Source organism: Anomalospiza imberbis, chromosome 3 (genome assembly GCF_031753505.1).
Source record: "Anomalospiza imberbis isolate Cuckoo-Finch-1a 21T00152 chromosome 3, ASM3175350v1, whole genome shotgun sequence".
Taxonomy (NCBI): Eukaryota; Metazoa; Chordata; class Aves; order Passeriformes; family Viduidae; genus Anomalospiza; species Anomalospiza imberbis.
In genome coordinates this window covers 91154858-91172818 of record NC_089683.1, presented here as the reverse complement: position 1 = coordinate 91172818, position 17961 = coordinate 91154858, and the positions used below count along the sequence as shown (strand labels likewise).

At 40.5% G+C, this 17961-nt stretch overlaps 1 protein-coding gene across 3 annotated transcripts in view; it reads left to right on the top strand.

The window, feature by feature from the left end:
- KCNK2 (potassium two pore domain channel subfamily K member 2) overlaps positions 1–17961 on the top strand; it is a 106304-nt gene that overhangs the window by 28751 nt on the left and 59592 nt on the right. For 2 of the 3 annotated variants that reach the window (XM_068185691.1, XM_068185693.1), the window contains exons 2-3: positions 2256–2566; positions 15906–16023. In XM_068185691.1, coding sequence (XP_068041792.1) covers positions 2256–2566; positions 15906–16023 — 429 coding nt within the window. Of the gene's footprint in view, positions 1–120; positions 552–2255; positions 2567–15905; positions 16024–17961 lie in introns of those variants that run through there. The other variant, XM_068185692.1, reaches the window with a different exon arrangement.

The window sequence follows — 17961 nt, the reverse complement described above, 5'->3', positions numbered from 1 at the left end:
CCAGCCGGGCGGCCTGCGCGGTGGGGCGCGCACCGCCGGCGGGCCGGGAGCGGCGCGGAGCGGCTGCCCCCCCGCCGGCGGGGGGCGCATAAGGGGGCGCGGAAGGGCGGAGGGGGCAAGCAGCGGTGCGGCTGCTCGCCGCCCCACAAAAGGCACCGCCGGGCTCGGGCTGCTCCGCACGCCCGGCGCACCGGAACGCGCACGGACACGCACACACACACACGGGCACTCACACACACACGGGCACTCACACACACACGGACACACACTCGCACGCACTCACACACACACGGGAGCGCCGCGATGTGCGATGCGCGATGCGCGACGTGAGGAACCTCGCACGCCGCGGGGCCGGGGAGAGCCGGCGGGATCCGCGCTGCCAGCCCGCCCCTGCCGCTCCCTCTCCTCCAGACCCATCCATCAGCCTCTTCCTCTCGGTCTGCTCCTGCCTTTTTTTTTTTTTTTTTAATTTGATCTAACTGTATCTATCCGAGCATAGAAAAATGCCTGCCCGTGGAGCGAGGAGAGGGCACCGGGTCGGTAAATAAGAAGTGAGTACGAGCACAATGGCGTGCCTCCCCGCTCCCAGCCCTGCGGATGCTGCATGCGCCCCTGCTTCCCCCTCACGGGACACCGGGATGCTCGCCGCGGCGGCCCGGGGCTCCTTTGTACCTTGCCTGGCTCCTTTCCCCTCCCTTCCCGGCCCCGCTCGCGCCGCGCCCCGGCTCCGCCGCCGGCCGCCTCGCCCCCCGCGCCGCTCCCCGCGGCGGAGCATCCCAGCTCCGGCAGCTTCCCGGGGGCTACCGGGGCTGCACCTCGCGGGGGCGGCGGGCGTCCCCCGGCGCATTGCACCGGCCGTGGGGAAGGGGCGGCGGGGCCGGCGGCGGAGCAGCGGTGCCCGGTGCCCGCTCCTTTGTTCGCCGCCGGCGGCCACGGCGGGTCGGCGCTGCTCCGGGCGGGCTCGGCGGCCCCGGCCGCGCTTCCCGGCACCGGCCCTGGGGGATCGGAAGGGCTCGGGGGCTGCCACGGGAGAGAGGGCGGCGGCGAGAAAGGGGGTCCCCCCGCCAAGGTGCGGGACGGGGGGGCTGTGCCCGACCCGCCGGTGTCCATGGGGCGGGGGCCGGAGCTGTGGGAGGCGTGACCGCGGCGCGCGTGGAGTGCCCGGCGCCCACCCCGCGGGCTGTAAGAGGTGCCCCGGGTCTCGCTAGGCCCGGGTTTGGGCTGCCACTCTCCCCCCGACCCCTTCTCCCGGAGCAGCGGCGTGTGCCGGAGCCCGGCGGGTTCCCAGGCGGTGACTCTGCCAAGTACCACCGCCTTCCCTGCAGGGACTCATCCCATCTCCGCCGTCCTGTGGGAGACTTTCCTCTAGATTTAGATCTGAGCTTTTCCCACCAGCGGCTGGAAGAGCTGTCTTGGCCATCTAAAACGTACTGGTTATTCAAAACAATTTAAATATAGCTTGTGTGGTCACTGCCATGACCATCTTCCCGCAGGAGACCTTTATCTGCACTTTATGTGGAGGATTTTTTTTAGTGCCCATGTAGTTACTGGTAGTCACATGAGTTATCCAAGTACTTGATTAACACACCCAGCCACTATTTTCCTAAACGTTTTTGTAGCTGTAAATAGAAATACCTGCTCTAACAAATGCATGACTCTTCCAGTAAGCGCACATGTGTTGTACCACTGTTTTCTGAAAGGTGTAATCAATAAACAATTAGCCTGTTAAGACCAGTATGATGAGCAATGTCTTATTTTTATGGTTGTGTCTGGGGAGTTTAGAAATGATCACACAACTGTTCTCCGAGAGCAATTGTTGGAGCATAGGACAAAATAGGTGAAAGAGATGAGGTTTTGTATTTTCCTGATACTTGTGTAATGCTGAGGTAGAACACAGCTGGAAAGCTGCTTAGCAGTGCTTGAGAGAACAACGGGCATAAAGAATCTCTGCAGCAAAATACTACCTTAGAGTTAATTTAATGAAATGCAAGGATGTAGGGGAAATCTGCTTTTGGAAATGATTCAATATCATATGGGGACAGACACAGAAAACGTTGCAAATGTGCTTATGCATGGACACTACTACTCAGAGCAACAGATACGTTGTAAGGTGTCATGGGATTAAGAAAAAGATTAAGCAGTTTAGGAATTCCATTTAGAAGCAACAGAATTCATGTAATCTCTTGGCAAGAAGTTTAGTTAGCAAAATCTGAGTGGCACTGTAAACATTAACTTTCCTTTTCTATTTTTACCAGTGGCGGCACCTGACTTGCTGGATCCCAAATCGGCCACTCAGAACTCCAAACCAAGATTATCATTTTCCACCAAGCCTACCGTGCTTGCTTCAAGGGAGGAAAGTGATTCGGCCATTAATGTTATGAAATGGAAGACAGTCTCAACAATTTTTCTGGTGGTAGTCGTGTATTTAATAATTGGAGCAACAGTATTTAAAGCCCTGGAGCAGCCTCATGAGACCTCCCAGAGAACCACCATTGTGATTCAGAAGCAGACGTTTGTATCTCAGCATTCCTGTGTGAATGCATCAGAGCTTGATGAACTGATTCAGGTAATCCATACCAAACCCCTCATCAGCTTGCCTTAGAGGAACAAATGATGTATGGCAGCACTGCAGTGATAAGGGGCAAAGCCTTTATAAGCAGAGCTCTGTATTGGCCGAGTGATGTAACAAGTGTTAAGACTAGAAGCTGAGCATTTGCATTTTCATGCAAAGCGTCATGGTTGAAAAGCTATTGCTATTTTTAGGTCCAGTATGCTTGGTAGAGGGCCTTTTCACTGAAGCCTCCCATTATGCTAATTAAATGATTATTCATCAGCAATATATATAATTAATAGTTCACAAAGGAATTGGTATATTGATTGTGCTTTACAAGTTCTGTCAATATTTGAAGTGCCTAATTCTGAGGAAGAAGCTACACCATCCATTGCCTTAAAGGACTCCTAATTTACTGTGATTTGATCAAGCTAGCCTCCCTTCCAGCTGTATGTTTCTTTATATTGATTTTGTTTTAAGTACAGGAAAGCACTGTGGACTTCCTACTTTGATCTTAAATCTCAATTTTCTCTGCTTCTTAAAGGCACATCCACAAATGATTACATTGGTGTGTTCCTACTAACATGACTTTACCCTTGCAGGTCACCTGCCTCAGAACCATGGGAGATATTTATTTTCAGTAGCACAGAACTAGATCCGGAGCCTTATAAATCCCCTTCCAACTTAAATCCCATGTCCTCATGAATATCTGGTGGCACTGGAGGGAATAGCGGAGGGCTGCCAAGTCACTTCAGTTCTGGGCATGGGACAATGAAATGGGAGACTAGAGTGAACAGTCAAGAGTTGGCAAGGATTGACTCCTTCCTTTAACAGTGGCCATGGGGCTATCTGGGTCTACAGAGCCCAAGATGGGACAGGGAGAGCAGGAGAGGGTGTTGGGCACCCAGACTATGGCGAGCAAGAACACTGGAGCATGCCAGATGCATGGGCAGAAAAAAATTCTGGAAGTGTTTTTAGTCAGCAAATATGGCTGGGGGTTTAGAAGCTGATTTTACCTCTCTAGACCAATCTGCCTTGAGTATCAGCATGGATGTGTTTTCTTTTTTCAGTTGTAAATATAGAGTTCTGATGTGCTGAGTTATTTTTATGGTACACTACTTCTGAATTTTAAAGGTAAGCTGGGAAAATGTCTTGTATTTTGTGATTTCTCCCTGCCTTGTTGCTAAAACATATTCCAAAACTGCTACCCATAAAATGCCTGTCAGACAGTTCCTCTCTCCACGAGTCCAGGCAGGCATGTCTGAGGAGATGCTGCCGATAGTGATTTAGATGCTGTGTAATAACTGTGTTCCAGCGGTTTGACCAGCAAAATGTGGATAATCTTTCAGAGAAATATACAAGCACATTCTGATGAAAAATAACTCTTGTAGTTACTATAAATATCCTCCTATGAAAATTTTAGGTCAGATACTGTACTTGTGAAGATGAAAAAAAGAAATTTTGAAGCAATATTATCTTACATCATCTGTGAGATGGACCTTAAGGCAAAAACTGTTGAAGTTTGCTTGGAGTACTTAGATATTTTAGCATTTATGATTCTCTGCCCAGAAGCACAGATTAATAATAAAAAAACACTTCATCAGCATTCAACACCCATTTGATGTTCTGTGTAAAATAAATGAGTTTCAGTACAACCATCAGAGAACAGATAACCATATCAGCATTAGCTTCCATCTCCACTAATGACCTTGCCACAACCAGAAAAACACAGGCATGTGAAGCATGGGGAGGTGGCACAGCCTCCCACAGGAGATGAATGAGAGAGAATTGTGGAAAGAGTTTGCTCTGCTTGCTGTTGGGGTAAATGAAAAACTTAATTTGCCCTTGATCCCTTCTGCTTCTCTGTAAAGAGCACCAAAATGTGGAGGTAGGAATGTACTGTTACACTCCTTTCACAGGAGCAGAGCTGGGGCACAGGGAGCCTGTTCGGGTGCCTTGCTTTAGGCAGACTAAGTGTTAGTCAATGACATCAAGTCAGTGACATTAAGGGTTGGGAAATTCTTCTTTCCCAAAGGAAAATGGAAAAGCAATGGTAAAAGAGAGTCTCAAATGCATTTTTTCAGGTCTAGGCTACTATCTTACTCACTGGGGTCATATTTTTTCCCTTGTTGCCACTTTGCCACAAAAACTAAATTAGTGAAATACATTTTGTCTCCCTGGGATTATGTCTGACTGCTATTACAATATAATGCAGAATTTCTTCAGTTTTTGTTGGATGTCTGTATGAATAAAAATAAATAGTGCGTGCAAGGAAAAAGTTATTTAAGAATTCACTAAAAGCTATATAACTGAAAATTAATATGTACTAGAGTAGAAGGGAGCTGGAATGATTAGTTTGTGTGAAGAAAATTACAGATCTTACAGACTGTAATGTCTTCTTTACTCAAGTGTTTACCTTGAGTCAAACTATAATGAAATTCATTGCACCTTTTCTTTTTGAACTTCATGTTCTGGGAATCCAGATACTGTTTTGGCTCTTTCATGCTAGTCATTGCTCAAGGTGCTCGCCATACTAAGCTTTTTCAGTCTTCACAAACTTCTGCTCTGTAGTTTAATCCTTACTCTGAAGCAGGCTTGACTACCTGAAGACTGTCCACAGGCAGTACAATATGTGGTAGTTTATTCAGGTGAGCACATGAGACTAGTTGGAGAGAACACATTCAGCTAAAAAAAAAAGCACAAGCGGAATGACAGTCCAGTTTCCAGCACCCAGGAGCCATGGAGTTTCCAGCACCTTGGCCAAAACCTTCCTTTTGTCACAAAGCTGTTTAAAACAGTGTTGTGTGTTTCTGTATATACATACAGGATAGGGATTTTTCCCTTCTTGTCTTCTCTGTCCTTATTTTATCTCACCAATCCCCAGAACCTGTCCTGGTACAACAATAGATACTGTTGCCAACTCTTCAGCAGGCACAGGTTTATTCCCTGGGTTTTGAATTACTGAAACTTTGTATTGTCACATTGATTGTGTGAGTCTTCTGGGTGTACTAGGTGAGAATTATACTTTTACAGACTATATATTTTATATAGATGTATATCTATATATTTTATATAGATGTAAAATATGGGGCAACAGAGAGTTGCTATGCAGCCTAGAAAATGTGCAAAGGTAATGGAACAGAGTGCTTTGAGGATGCCAGTGAGGTAAATTCAGCTGCCTCAGAAAAAGGACCTATGTTTTCCTCCTAACTTTTCAGCCCAGTCCAGCAGCATTGTTCCTGTGCTGACAAAAAAGAGACATGGTCTTCATGACTTCTTCTTTCTCTGACTTCCATGGTCCATTATTGCAAATCTTCCAGTCTAAAGCACATCAGTTACTTGTTGCCTCACTATCACAGAATATATTTGAAATGAACAACAGCAATGCATGACCCTGAGAGGTATATCCAGGTACATAGTTTGATATTTTGTGAGCACTTACATTTAGTACCATATTAAAAATGTGCACAAGTCATGCAGAGCATATCCATACACCCAAGAGACCAGTTTTTCCAGGCAATTTCAACTCTTTTTGCTGTTGCCTGAAGCCAGCATTAACAATGGCATTAAGTGGATCACTAGATGCTGTCCCCAGTGGTGCCAAGGTGGGCAGTGCACAGCACTCAGTGGTGGTATATCTAAATTTGCAACTAGAGAAATGCCCCAGGAGGAAGGCTTGTAAAAGTACAAACACTACCTGGGTGAGTAATGAGAATACAACAGAACAGCAAGCTGTGCATGGTCTGATGTTAAACTTCATTTTCAAAAAGTTTCAGTTGGAAGGTCTTGCAAGGATCTCATTTGATAACAGATGAGAAAACATTGATTAGGTAAAGGTTATTTGTGATATCTAATACATTATAAAGCTGCAGAAAGAAATGTGGCCAGGTTCTTTCCTAGTCTTCCTTCTTTTGGAGAAAAACACTCTACAATTCATCATACACTCTGTCTGTGCCTGCTCTCGACCTGGTCCTGCCATGCAATGCAAAGTAACTGTCGGGTGACAGAATAAAAGAGTAAATGTAGCTCAGACTGTGTGGATTTAATGAATGTGTGACAAAGTATATAAACCTGATCTTCATTTACACAAAGGATTTTTTGTGTCTTGTGTCCAACAATTTTTCTCTCTCCACTGAGCTTTTTGTTGGTAGAAGCTGATAGAAACCTGGGAGTAATCCAGTTATACACACAAATAACAATAAGCATTAAAGAATGAAATAATTCTCTAACTGGAGACCTTTTATCTAATTATTTCAATCTAATTCTAATATTTTTTTTTTAGTTTGTTGACTGTTTCCTATAGCAAGCTTGCCACTAAGCATTTAAAACATTAGAGACATCCTCCAAACTCAGATGCACAAAATGTATTGCCAAGAACTTGGAAAAAATTCCTGCTATATTTATGCACCTGTGAATGGTAGCTAATGTAAAGAGACCTTAGATTACACTGCTGATGTTCAGGTGGCACTCATGTCTTCATGCAGTGCTGTGCAGCCATGAAATACTTGTGTCTTCCTTCATGGCATCTCCTGGGATTGTCTCTGGGAACAGGTGAGCCTGGCTGTATTTGATATTCAGCAATGTCATAAAATTGTTGTTACTGTTGTTTTATACACCTCATTACCTCTAGAGGATCCCAGAGATCCTATGGAGGAAATAAGGTGCATGAAGAAACAGTGAATTTGCTTTCTCCTTGCCCAGAACTCATGCTGTTCCTAAGATGTAGGGATGTGGCCAATATTTTGTGTTGTGGGATGTCTTGGCAATTAGAAGCAACTATTTGTCTCCCTGCCAAAGAAAAAGATTATTAGAAAAAAAAAAGAGAAGAACTTTTTATATAAATACCACCTAATTATGTATTGCTCAGCTGTTGTGTTCATGTGTTCATGTGTTCATTAAACCAAAATGGAAAAAAAAATTCCTTTTAATATCCAAGCAAGTTGTTTAATGCATTATTTTTGCATACAAAAAAGAGAAATAAGAAAAAATTTAGTAATATTATTTTAAATATCTAAAATGTCCCATCAAGCTGGTGTGAATTATTATAGTTATTTTAGTGAGTTAATTCTGAAAATTAATAAAGTGTTTTCAAGTAAAAGTACAATGGAACTTAAGTTAATAATAGAACATAATTAATTTCCTGTTCCTTTAGAAAAATCCTTCAAATATATTTATTCTGAAACCCTAACAAGTGGGAAAAAATAGTCTTACACTAAAAAGCACAATCTTTTAATGTGTTCCAAGTGTTATGTGTGGTAATTCTTGTCTTATAAAGCCTTCATTTTGAAATCTGAACAAGTTTGCAGGGTACTACACCAAAGTGTCTCAGCAGTAATACTTTTGTAGAGTTTTAAATCCAACCCCTTTCAGGGCATGTGGTTTGTTCTGAAAACTGAATGCCCACAAAAATGTGCTTGCATTTAAAGTAAACAAACAAACCAAAAGAATCAATGAGCCACTAGGATTAGCTGGACTGCTGTTGATCTCCTTGGGTTCTGTGCAGGCTTTTGGCTAACGTGGGGAGAGCAGCTCTCTGTGCAGGGATCCAGAGCTGTGTGCCATTCCTGTTTTCGTCTCACATTTATGTCAGCTGCATTGCCCCTTTTCTTTCCATTCATCTCTTAGATTATGAATGAGCCCAAAATGGGGATTTTTTTTTAATCTCCCTTGAGGATAAATGCTTTTTTTCCCTCTTTATCTCTCTCTTGAGGGAAGCCTGACATAATTATGAATGACATGGGAGCAGTGTTTCTTTCTTCAAACTGGCATCACCAGAAAGTCATCATGGCTTCTGCTGTGATGAATTTATTGTAAAAATATTTTACTTTAAAGTATGCATTTGCTGTGGTTTCATTTTTATAGTTGAAGGTAGGTAACTACATTAAGTTGCACCTCCATCAGTAACTGATTTTGTCTCTTTCACAGGCTTCTTTGCAATTTGCATTGTAGCCACAAGAAAATTATTTTTGCCTGAAAACAGTTTTTTAGGAATATATTTAATTTCAATCAGATAAGCTCCTTGAGCCCTGATTATGTAGAAAACTCTTAAAATAAAAAAAGTGTAAATACTTTCCCTCCAAGAGATTATAAAATATTTTAGTATGCTGTATATTTTTTAAGATAGGAAAACACAGAGATGCAAAGATCTTGTTTTCAGACAAATACAACATTTATTTAGACAAGACTAAAATTTATTAACTAAACCTTTTAAGCTTGAAACAAATTTTATTAATTCTTTGAATCACAGCATTTGTAGACATTTTCAGGCCTGTGAGCTGTAGCTTACAGGTACTCGAAGCAGGATTTTTGAGGTAGTCTGAATGTACCAGTTTAAACCCTAAATACTCTTAGTCTCTCCTTTTGCAATTCCTTCCAGACTCTCCAAAAGAAAGACAAAACTATGCCATGTCAGGATCCTAGCCTGAAAGCAGTATTTATGCTTTGTAAAACTTAAAGCCTTGAAAAGACTGATAGACCAGCATAGAAGAAATTGAGGCTGCACTCTGTTTTATTTATCTGAGGATCCAAAATACGATTGCATCAGTTGTTTTAATGTGCCATCTGCATTTCAGTTATGAAGCTTATGACAAATTGCAAATATCAGTCAAATATCAGTAGTAGAGCTGCCTGTTGACGTTTTCAAAGCAATGAAAGAAGAAATGAAGGACTTTCAAAGCCATTAAAACACAAAGCATAGGAGCTGTAATTTGAGTTGTTGGCCTGTGCATGTGTCAGTCCTTGGTAAGATGCCTGCCCAGCAGAGCACTTGGGCTTTATGCACTCTTAACTCTAAGTGTCGTGGCAGTCCTCACTTGTACAGTAACATCCTGTGTCTCTTTTTCTCTTGCTGTGTCTGTGTCTCCTTTCTGGTTCACTGTCAGAAAAAACTGTTCAAATGCAGTTATCTCCTTCCACAACCTGCCCTCCTCCAGTTCTACCTGAATCTCTAGATCAGAGAAATATTTATTAAAGATCTCTGTGAAAGACCTTTTACCACACCCTCACCCACACTTGTGCTTCACACAGACAGCCACCTGCTGTGGTTGGGTGTGGATGGGTTGCAGCAGCCCCTGGACTGTGTGCACTCCTTGCTTGGGCTACTGCTGTTCTCCCTCTTCTGGTTTTGTGCTCAGTTCCTGGAAGGAGGGATTTTTTTTGCCAAACTTTCTCTTGCCTGGGAGCATTTCCTCCAGGGACAGGACAGCTCCCTTTTCTGTAGTCATTTCATACACAGTGGTTAAACCAAAAGGATTTTTAAAAGAAGTTTTTATCCTTCACAAGCATTATCTGGGGGGAGAATGAAATAAATTCTAACTGACCTTGTCACTTCTTTGTTCAAACAGATTGGTCTCAAACTTTTATTGCTGCTTCCGGTGTTGAGATCTGTAAAGATTACATTTCCTTCAGATGATCAGTTTTATGGACCTAGTACTTAGGTTAGCCTGATTGCATCTGAATGCCAGCTTTTGTCTTAGAAAGGGTGGCAGATATGACTCATTAGTAAGTCAGTTCTGCAGAACAGCTGTTTGCATAATTCTTCCAGTCTGTAATCTCAAGGAGCAAAGAAAAGCCTTCTTCCCTGAACGTGCATGTGTATATACATGCATATATATGTGTATGTACACACAGAGAATATATACACGTAGAAACCCATGGCGTTTGTAATACATATTTAGAAATAGAAATGTTGTTATGTTTCTGCATGTTTTTAGTTTAAGTAGCTGTGAAAGAGGGTGAAAAGAATCCTTCAGTTCTTCAGCATGTGGGGTACTAGTCTCCAGTGTAGAACACACTCATATGGTATACAAACTAAAAAGAAAAACAAGGAGTCACAGAATTATAATACAAATATTATTGCAATCTCTTCCAACATCAAGGCCCAAACCCATGTGTTTTGAGGCTGGAGAGTTGTTTGTTAAGTGTTAAAAGCATCCTGGTGTGCCTTTGAACTGAGAACTAGGATTTCCATTCCTTGTAAACCAAAGCTGAAATAAAAACACAGGACTTGTGCAGTAGCTGGGCCATATGAGATATATCTTTATATTGTAAAGGGAGAGTGCTCTTGTCAAATGGCAGCAGAACTATAGCAGTGAAGGAAGAAATCCAGGCTGAGAAATGATTTTCAGAAACTTTGAGGCTCATCTGACTTTTTGACATCACTTGCCAAGTGACTGCCAGGAAGCATAAACTAACTCCTGACAAGCTGGGTAACGAAACAAAGCATGCTCTGGATCTTATCAGAAGCATAATTTGAGGTGCTTCTATTTTATCTTTCAGTAAAAGAGCTGAATGAACTGTTGTGTTACATCATTTCATAGCAGTGAAGTGACTGAAAGATGGTAGAAAAACATGTATTCAGAGCCTGGTGTGGAGCAAGGAGATGAGCATTGGAGTGACTGGTTTGACACATACTTATTTCTGCCTGATTTCCACGTGAGACAACAGCTGACTACCAGAGGCCAGCCTTCATACTTTATAAACTCTCCTTATTTTCCTGTGTCCCTGCAGACCCACTTATTAGATGTAGTTCTCTGGCCTGCAGGCTGCCTTTTGTCAGTCAATGCCATTGACTCCTTGCAGGGTCGGAGCACCAGAAGATGAAATCCCTGACCTAGAATTGTCTTCTGTTCTCAGAAAATGACTGTGCTGTTCAAAAGACTGTTTTATCTCTTGTTTTGACAGAAGAAAAGTCACAGTATCCTATGTCTTAATTTGCAAAGCAAAGTTCAGCATGGCCTCTACAGAGTAATGCCTGCATGAACACAGGAATAACACAAAACTGCACAATGTATTTACCAGAAATGGTTTCTAAATTATATAGGAAATGAAATACTGACATTGAATTAAAATGTGATTTGTGTTCTCATGCTCCCTTTCCCTGTGTTCTGATTTCAAGCAAAAAATGTGTGGTGTGAAAGCAACGCTTATGTGCTTTTGGAGCTCTGGTCATGCCTGGCCTGTCCACTCTGGGCTCAATCATCTCTGCCTCTTTCCTCTGATGCTCTACTAAAGCTTGTTCCCAAATATGGCTGCAAAGCCAACTAGTTGGGATGTGTAGGTGTAGTGCAAGTGAGGACTTGATTTCAGACACACTTCATGCTTGTCCTAAGATACTGTACAGAGGCAGCCTAAGAATTCACCTAACTCAAAAAATGGGAATTTTCTAAATTTTTTAAATGTATCAAAATGTTATCTCAATTCTCTTTGCTATCAAAAAAGGCCTGTTTTTCTCACCATTATAAAGATAATTAAAGAAGAAAAACATATTACTGTAAGTGTAACATATACTATTATTTTTAAAATCATTCTGCATAGAGGCCTTGATTGAGTGCCATGCGCTGGGTGACACATACTCTGCTCAGTCCTCAGCCATCTCATTTGAAACAAGTACTAGACAAAGATTCTGGAATAAGGTAAGGCCAGTGAAATGTTTGCATAATTTAAGAATTTAATCTGTACACATCCCTGTTCTAATGCTGACAGATTCTGTAGTGTCGAAACAAAACTGATTTTTAAAACACTTTATTTTGTATATGGAATAAAATACTGGGAAAATTGCCACTGAGGAGGTCAGTTAACTTTTATAATGGAAAATAATTTTTATAAGTCAGGAAGATCCCATGTTAAAATCACACAAAGTGTTTAAAGGCTGCAGCATATAATGACTGTACAGATTATAGAGTTTTCATGATTCTGCTTTTAGATTCAAAATGCACAGTTACTGTCACTACTGTTTGAGTTAGGATAAATCAAAGGTCTCAAGCGACAGAAAGAATTTAGGGAGGGAGGAAGGAAGGAAGGGAGGAAGGAAGGAAGGAAGTCAAACTCATGACAAATGAAGTTTGCAGTAGTAGTTAGGTGTAGTAAGACATCAGTCAAAAAATAGGCTGAAAGACCATGAATTAAGGTGACAGACAGCTCTGACAGCAAGAAATAAACCTGTTATTTGAAGGCTAAGGCTGAGATCCTGGCCCTTAGTGAAGTTAGTGGAGCCTGGGTTTTTATTCAGGGCTAGAGAAGTGTTAACATCCAATCCTCCACGTAAGTTTGTGTGGTGGACATGTTACGAAGATGCTACCCTGAAACTATTGCCCTGAAATGTACAAGGAGTTATGCAATATATTATTTTCTTCTTAAATTTTTCTTGGGAATAGTCTTAGATGATGGTCTTCTTATGATTGCTGACCAGGCTAAGAAGAAAATTCATCCTCTGATCCAAAGAATTGAAAATGCAGTCATCCTTCCTGAAAAATCTGTAGGCAACATTCAAATACTTTATGAGACAGTTGACCTCAGTAAACCAGTAACCTTACCCACCTGTCACCCTTGTTAGTCAGGAAGACTCTTACAGATGACTCTGAAGGAATGAAATGCAGCAGCTTTATCTAGTCTAGCTTCTCCCAAACATGGTCACAGCCCAGAAGAAAGCATAACATTGTGTGTTTGGAAACAACAGCCCAGTGATGATGAAGGCATCATCTGGCCCTTTATGACTAAAACTGCTTAAAACAGTCAACAAATTTACAAATGTGAATCAGTAAATGTACCAAGAAAATCAATGAGAAATACCGGCAGTAAAAAAAAAACCAAAAACCAAAAAAACTTATTTAAAAAACACTTATATGTGATATACAACAGATTTGTTTAAATAGGTGAATATATTATTTAATAAGAAAGAGTCTTCAGTTTGGAAAGAAAGTGGAAGCTGAGTGGTCTGTAAGATCATTAATTTCTTGAAGGAGACAAATCAGAAATTGCTATTCAAGTGTTCCTCATAACATAAGAACTTTAAAAAATACTTTGAAGTACATACAAACTCTCAAGAGGGAAATATGCTTTAAATGATCCACAAGTAATTTGAAGATCTTACTGCCACAGAACGACTTGGCTCCCAAAATACAAGCGAGCTCCAAAAGTAATTAGATAAACAAATGGCAAAGCAATTCACCCAAGCCAATCTGAACACCACGATGCAGATGCAGCCTCCTACTCAGAAAGTCCCTAAAAGTGTGTGTAGTTGGAATTTAGGAGGCTGTACAAAAAGGAAGCATCTCTGAAAGCAGCCCTGATTATTTTCCTGCTTAGCAGTTGGATAAAATCAGAGACATAATAATAGTGGCTAATTGTCTTTTGTAGCCATCTGTTGTGCCTTGGGCAGTTTTGGGTTAAGCTGTATTTTTTTTCCAGGAAAAATGTAGGTGTGGAAGATGAAGTCAGGAAATGCATAGCTGTAGTGGATCATTGAGCAGTTTAGATTGGAACACCTTTCGAATAAATGGCCTTGAGGTACATATAGCTTCAAAAAAGTGCAGTGATGATAAAAGCCCTGGATTTTGCAAATCCATTTTACATGTGGATTTGTATAAAACTTGGTCTTGCTAGACTGTCTAAACAGGTGCATTGCTCTGGGTAGCACCTTCATCCAGTGCAAGAAACTGTAATGAAACAAGAATGGTTCAAAAAATTACATCGATCCAGTGCTATATCATATAATGTCCTCGCTGGAGAGTGTGTTCCCATGTGCAGATATCAGGACTTGTGATGGCAGTTCTTAGTCCCCTGAAATGTAACAGCACTCAGTGGGTCCTGTATAATGCAGCACACTGATTTACACTTCCTTGTAAATCAAAGGAATAGCTGTATTGTGTAAATTATAAAATCAATTCAATGGATGGTTTTCACAAGCCTCTTAGTCTGGTGTGTCCCTTCCTACACGGATGGAAGCACCTCTCAGTAGCAGCGCTGCTGTATTTGCTCCTGCCAAGCTGTACATCGTGTACTAATGTAGAAGATTTATCCTTCCAACACAAAGAAAAATTAAACTCTCTTCCCCCTCACTTCCCCCATCATCTCTCCTTCCTCAGTAGGACTGAAAATTCCACTTCTTTGATGTCTGCCATTCTGTTTTTAAAGAAACCCCCAAATTAAAAAAGAAAAAATTAAAAGTTTGTGTAAAGATACCCCAGCTGGCTTTCTGTTGACAATCCTGGATGGTGGAAATGGTTTAGGTTTGGCAGCAAGATCCCTGTGGCTGCAGAGGTGCAGCAGTGGACTTCACAATGGTAACTTTTGTGCATCTGAGCTTTGAAAATGGCAAACTAGAAATGTTGGCTTTAAGCTGGATTTCATGTTGGATTTAAGCCCCATAATAAAAAATAGATGTCCTAGTTAATCCTGCATTGTTACTTCAAAATCTCTGCCCAGATCAAGTGACTTCTGTAGGTACAGTTTAGTGACAGAAATGTTTTCATTTCCAAATAATCAATGTATTTTGGAACTAAAAAAATTATTACTACTGTACAACACTGTTCCTCTGCAATAGGCTGCCCAAAGGCAAAATGGTTCTGGTCTGTCCTATCACTGAATATATTTATGTACCTAATTGTTGTACATCTTGCCAAGCAGGACCTACTAGTCAGTTGAAATGTTCATTTTCACTTTGTGGTATGGCTTCCTCTGTTTTTCTTTTTTTAGACACCAATTATCACAAGTATCATAATTAGAAATAAATCCTGTTTTGAAGTTTGAGAACTTATATTTTTAAAAATATTTATCACAAGTTTAAAAATACTTTTTCTTTAACTCAAATACTAGTACATATCTACAATTGTGATATAACAAAACAGGAATACGTTTTGTAATAATAATTTACAGTAGTTGATACTGCTGAAAGAAGAAAAGCTTCCTATTTCTTGAGGCTATGAAGATGTCATTAGTGGCAAGCTTGTTGTTTTATTTGCTAGAACTGGATTTTTCAAGAACATTTATGAAGTACATAGTTGTATAGAGAGACATGTTTGATATTTGACTGAATTTTTGCTGCAATAGTGAAAGTTTTATAATTGTATGTGTAATTGCTTTAGTTATTGAATTGTCTGTTTTTAGAAAGTGTTTTCTTTCTTTGGAATTAATTTGATACAGAACAATGCATGAGCATTTTTTTATTGGTGTTTTAAAATGACTGTTTTTAAGAAGTCCATTTGCTTGCCTAACACAACACAGGAACATTGTGGGAAACTCTCATTATAAATTTTGTCTAATGCATGTTTTTCTTCATCAAATAGTTGCAACAGTAAAAATAATTATGTCTGCCTTTTACCTAAGATAGTAATATCACAGATTTTGCATTCTCTCCAATGGTCTGATCTTTACAGCTCTTCTGAAGTGCCTGGAGTGGTTGCTGAAGAATAAATTGTAGCCTGATGGAGTGATAAAGCTCAAGCAAAGCAACACAGATCCTTTTCTGGTTTAGTGCTTGGATCAACTAAATGAATTAATAAATTTACTGTATAATATATACATATATGAATACAATTGTTTCATGAATATTGACAAAATCTTTTTAAACTTGCAGCAAGTAGTGGCGGCAATAAATGCAGGAATCATACCTTTAGGAAATACATCTGCTCAGATCAGTCACTGGGACTTGGGAAGTTCCTTCTTCTTTGCTGGCACTGTTATTACCACCATAGGTAGGACACAACTTATTATCTTTTTATAGTCAATGAGCTGAAACTCTTGATTTCCAGTGTGTGCCTATATTTGTTAAAGGCAAATCTTCCAAATCTTTTGTTTTAAGTGGAGAGTTATTTTCTAGCTGCAGGGGCAGAAATAATACCTATCTGTAAAGGAGCCCTACCTGAGTGATTTTTCTGTAGAAAATAAAGTGTTGCTGTACATTTCTCTCAAGTAACTAGAAGAGGTTGTGGAAATATTTTCTGGGGAAAATTTGGTCAACTGTACAGTCACAAGTGTTAACTAGGGCATGATTTAAAGCACATGTGCATTAAACCATGACTGAGATGTATGGAATTAAAAGCCTGTGTTCTCCCATCCAATATTGTTATTTTATCTAAATTCTGAAAGAGTCACTGTCCCTCTGAGCAGGTGAAAAAAGAAACAGTGTTTGGTATTTCAGTTTCTTCCCTTTGGCTACAATATTTTACACATGGTATGGAGTTGAAGAATTTGATGTTGTTTATAACTCACAAAAGGGCATTCACAAAGAGATGGAAATTTGAAGATGAAATAATGAGAAAAAAAATTGAGAGTAATATATAAGGAATTGTGGCATATTTGCAATAATTATCACTACATAATATTTATATGTATATTGTGGTGGAAGGGGATGTTCTTTTCAAGTGTTGTCTGTACTTTTTTATTTATGTAGAAGTGCATAAGTACCATATTTTTGGTGTGTTTAAGCATAAACATGTTGACATTTATGAATATTGTGAATATGAATATTGTGCCTATATGATATTTTTCTACATCTAGAGTAACTGAAACAGAGGTTTAGTGAAAACAGAGAATTTCTTACCTCCTTGATTTGCAGCAAACTTACTCGTTTTATAGTAGCACCTCATCATGGTGATAAAAACCCTCAAGTATTGAAAAATCTAAATAAAATTAAAGGTTATAACCAAAAAAAGCAAGAACTTTGAAAGGACAGGTTTGTGATCAGTCTTATGTTATCCTCTTTGGGTAGCACTAAACTTTATGTTGTAAGCATCCCTGGTCCTATAGAAAATGCATAATAGTTGTTTCACTTCCTAATAAGGATAAAAGTTAACACATGAAAAGTGTTCAAGGAATTAAAAGCTCAAAAATCATTTTAAAGCAGTGGAACATTTTGTCTCACCATCTTTTTTTCAAAGTAGAACTAGGACTTTTTCTAAATCAAAATGTTTTTTGATTTAATTTACTGATCCGATTCTACCAATCCATGTGTAAGTCCAGCTTAGCAGAGAGCAGGGATCTGCAAAGGCATCCAGGCCTCTGATCCACTGTTCCCAAGAGGCAAGATAACTCAATAGGAAATACATTTGAAAATTAATATTTCAGGTTGTTTCTGCAGACCAGAGTTGTCAGAAGCAGGTCAGACTGGGCAGCAGTAAATATTTGTTTCAAGGTTTGTGAGAGCAGCCTGAGAAAAAAATGGGGGAAAAAGGTCTTCCATAAAATATTTTGGCTTTGGAGTGGCTGGGTTTCTTTCATCATGGATGCTTTCTGGTGAGAAGCTCCCAGCCAGTTGCACTTTTGAGCTTTTCTCAGGATCCAAGGGAAGCAAGATTATATGGAAGCTGTAGTGTGGTTGGCGTTGTCTTAATGTTGTGAACCACCTTAGCCATGGCTCACAGGGCTTGTGGTGTGACAGAAGGTGGTGCTGGGGTGAAAAAGCACTTGGAAAAGTGAATTACCTGCAAAAATGGTGGTGAGCAGAACAGCTGGGTGTCCTTTCCCTTAATCTTCGTGTTATGTGCCAGCAAGTGATTTGACTCAGAACATAGGTACTGTTCTGAGTACTCATAGGTACTCAGAACAGTACCTATGAGTATATGAGTAACTTTTTGAAAATTAAGGCATTCCTTCCAGCTAGAGGGCATACGGTAATAATAACTTGATTTCTC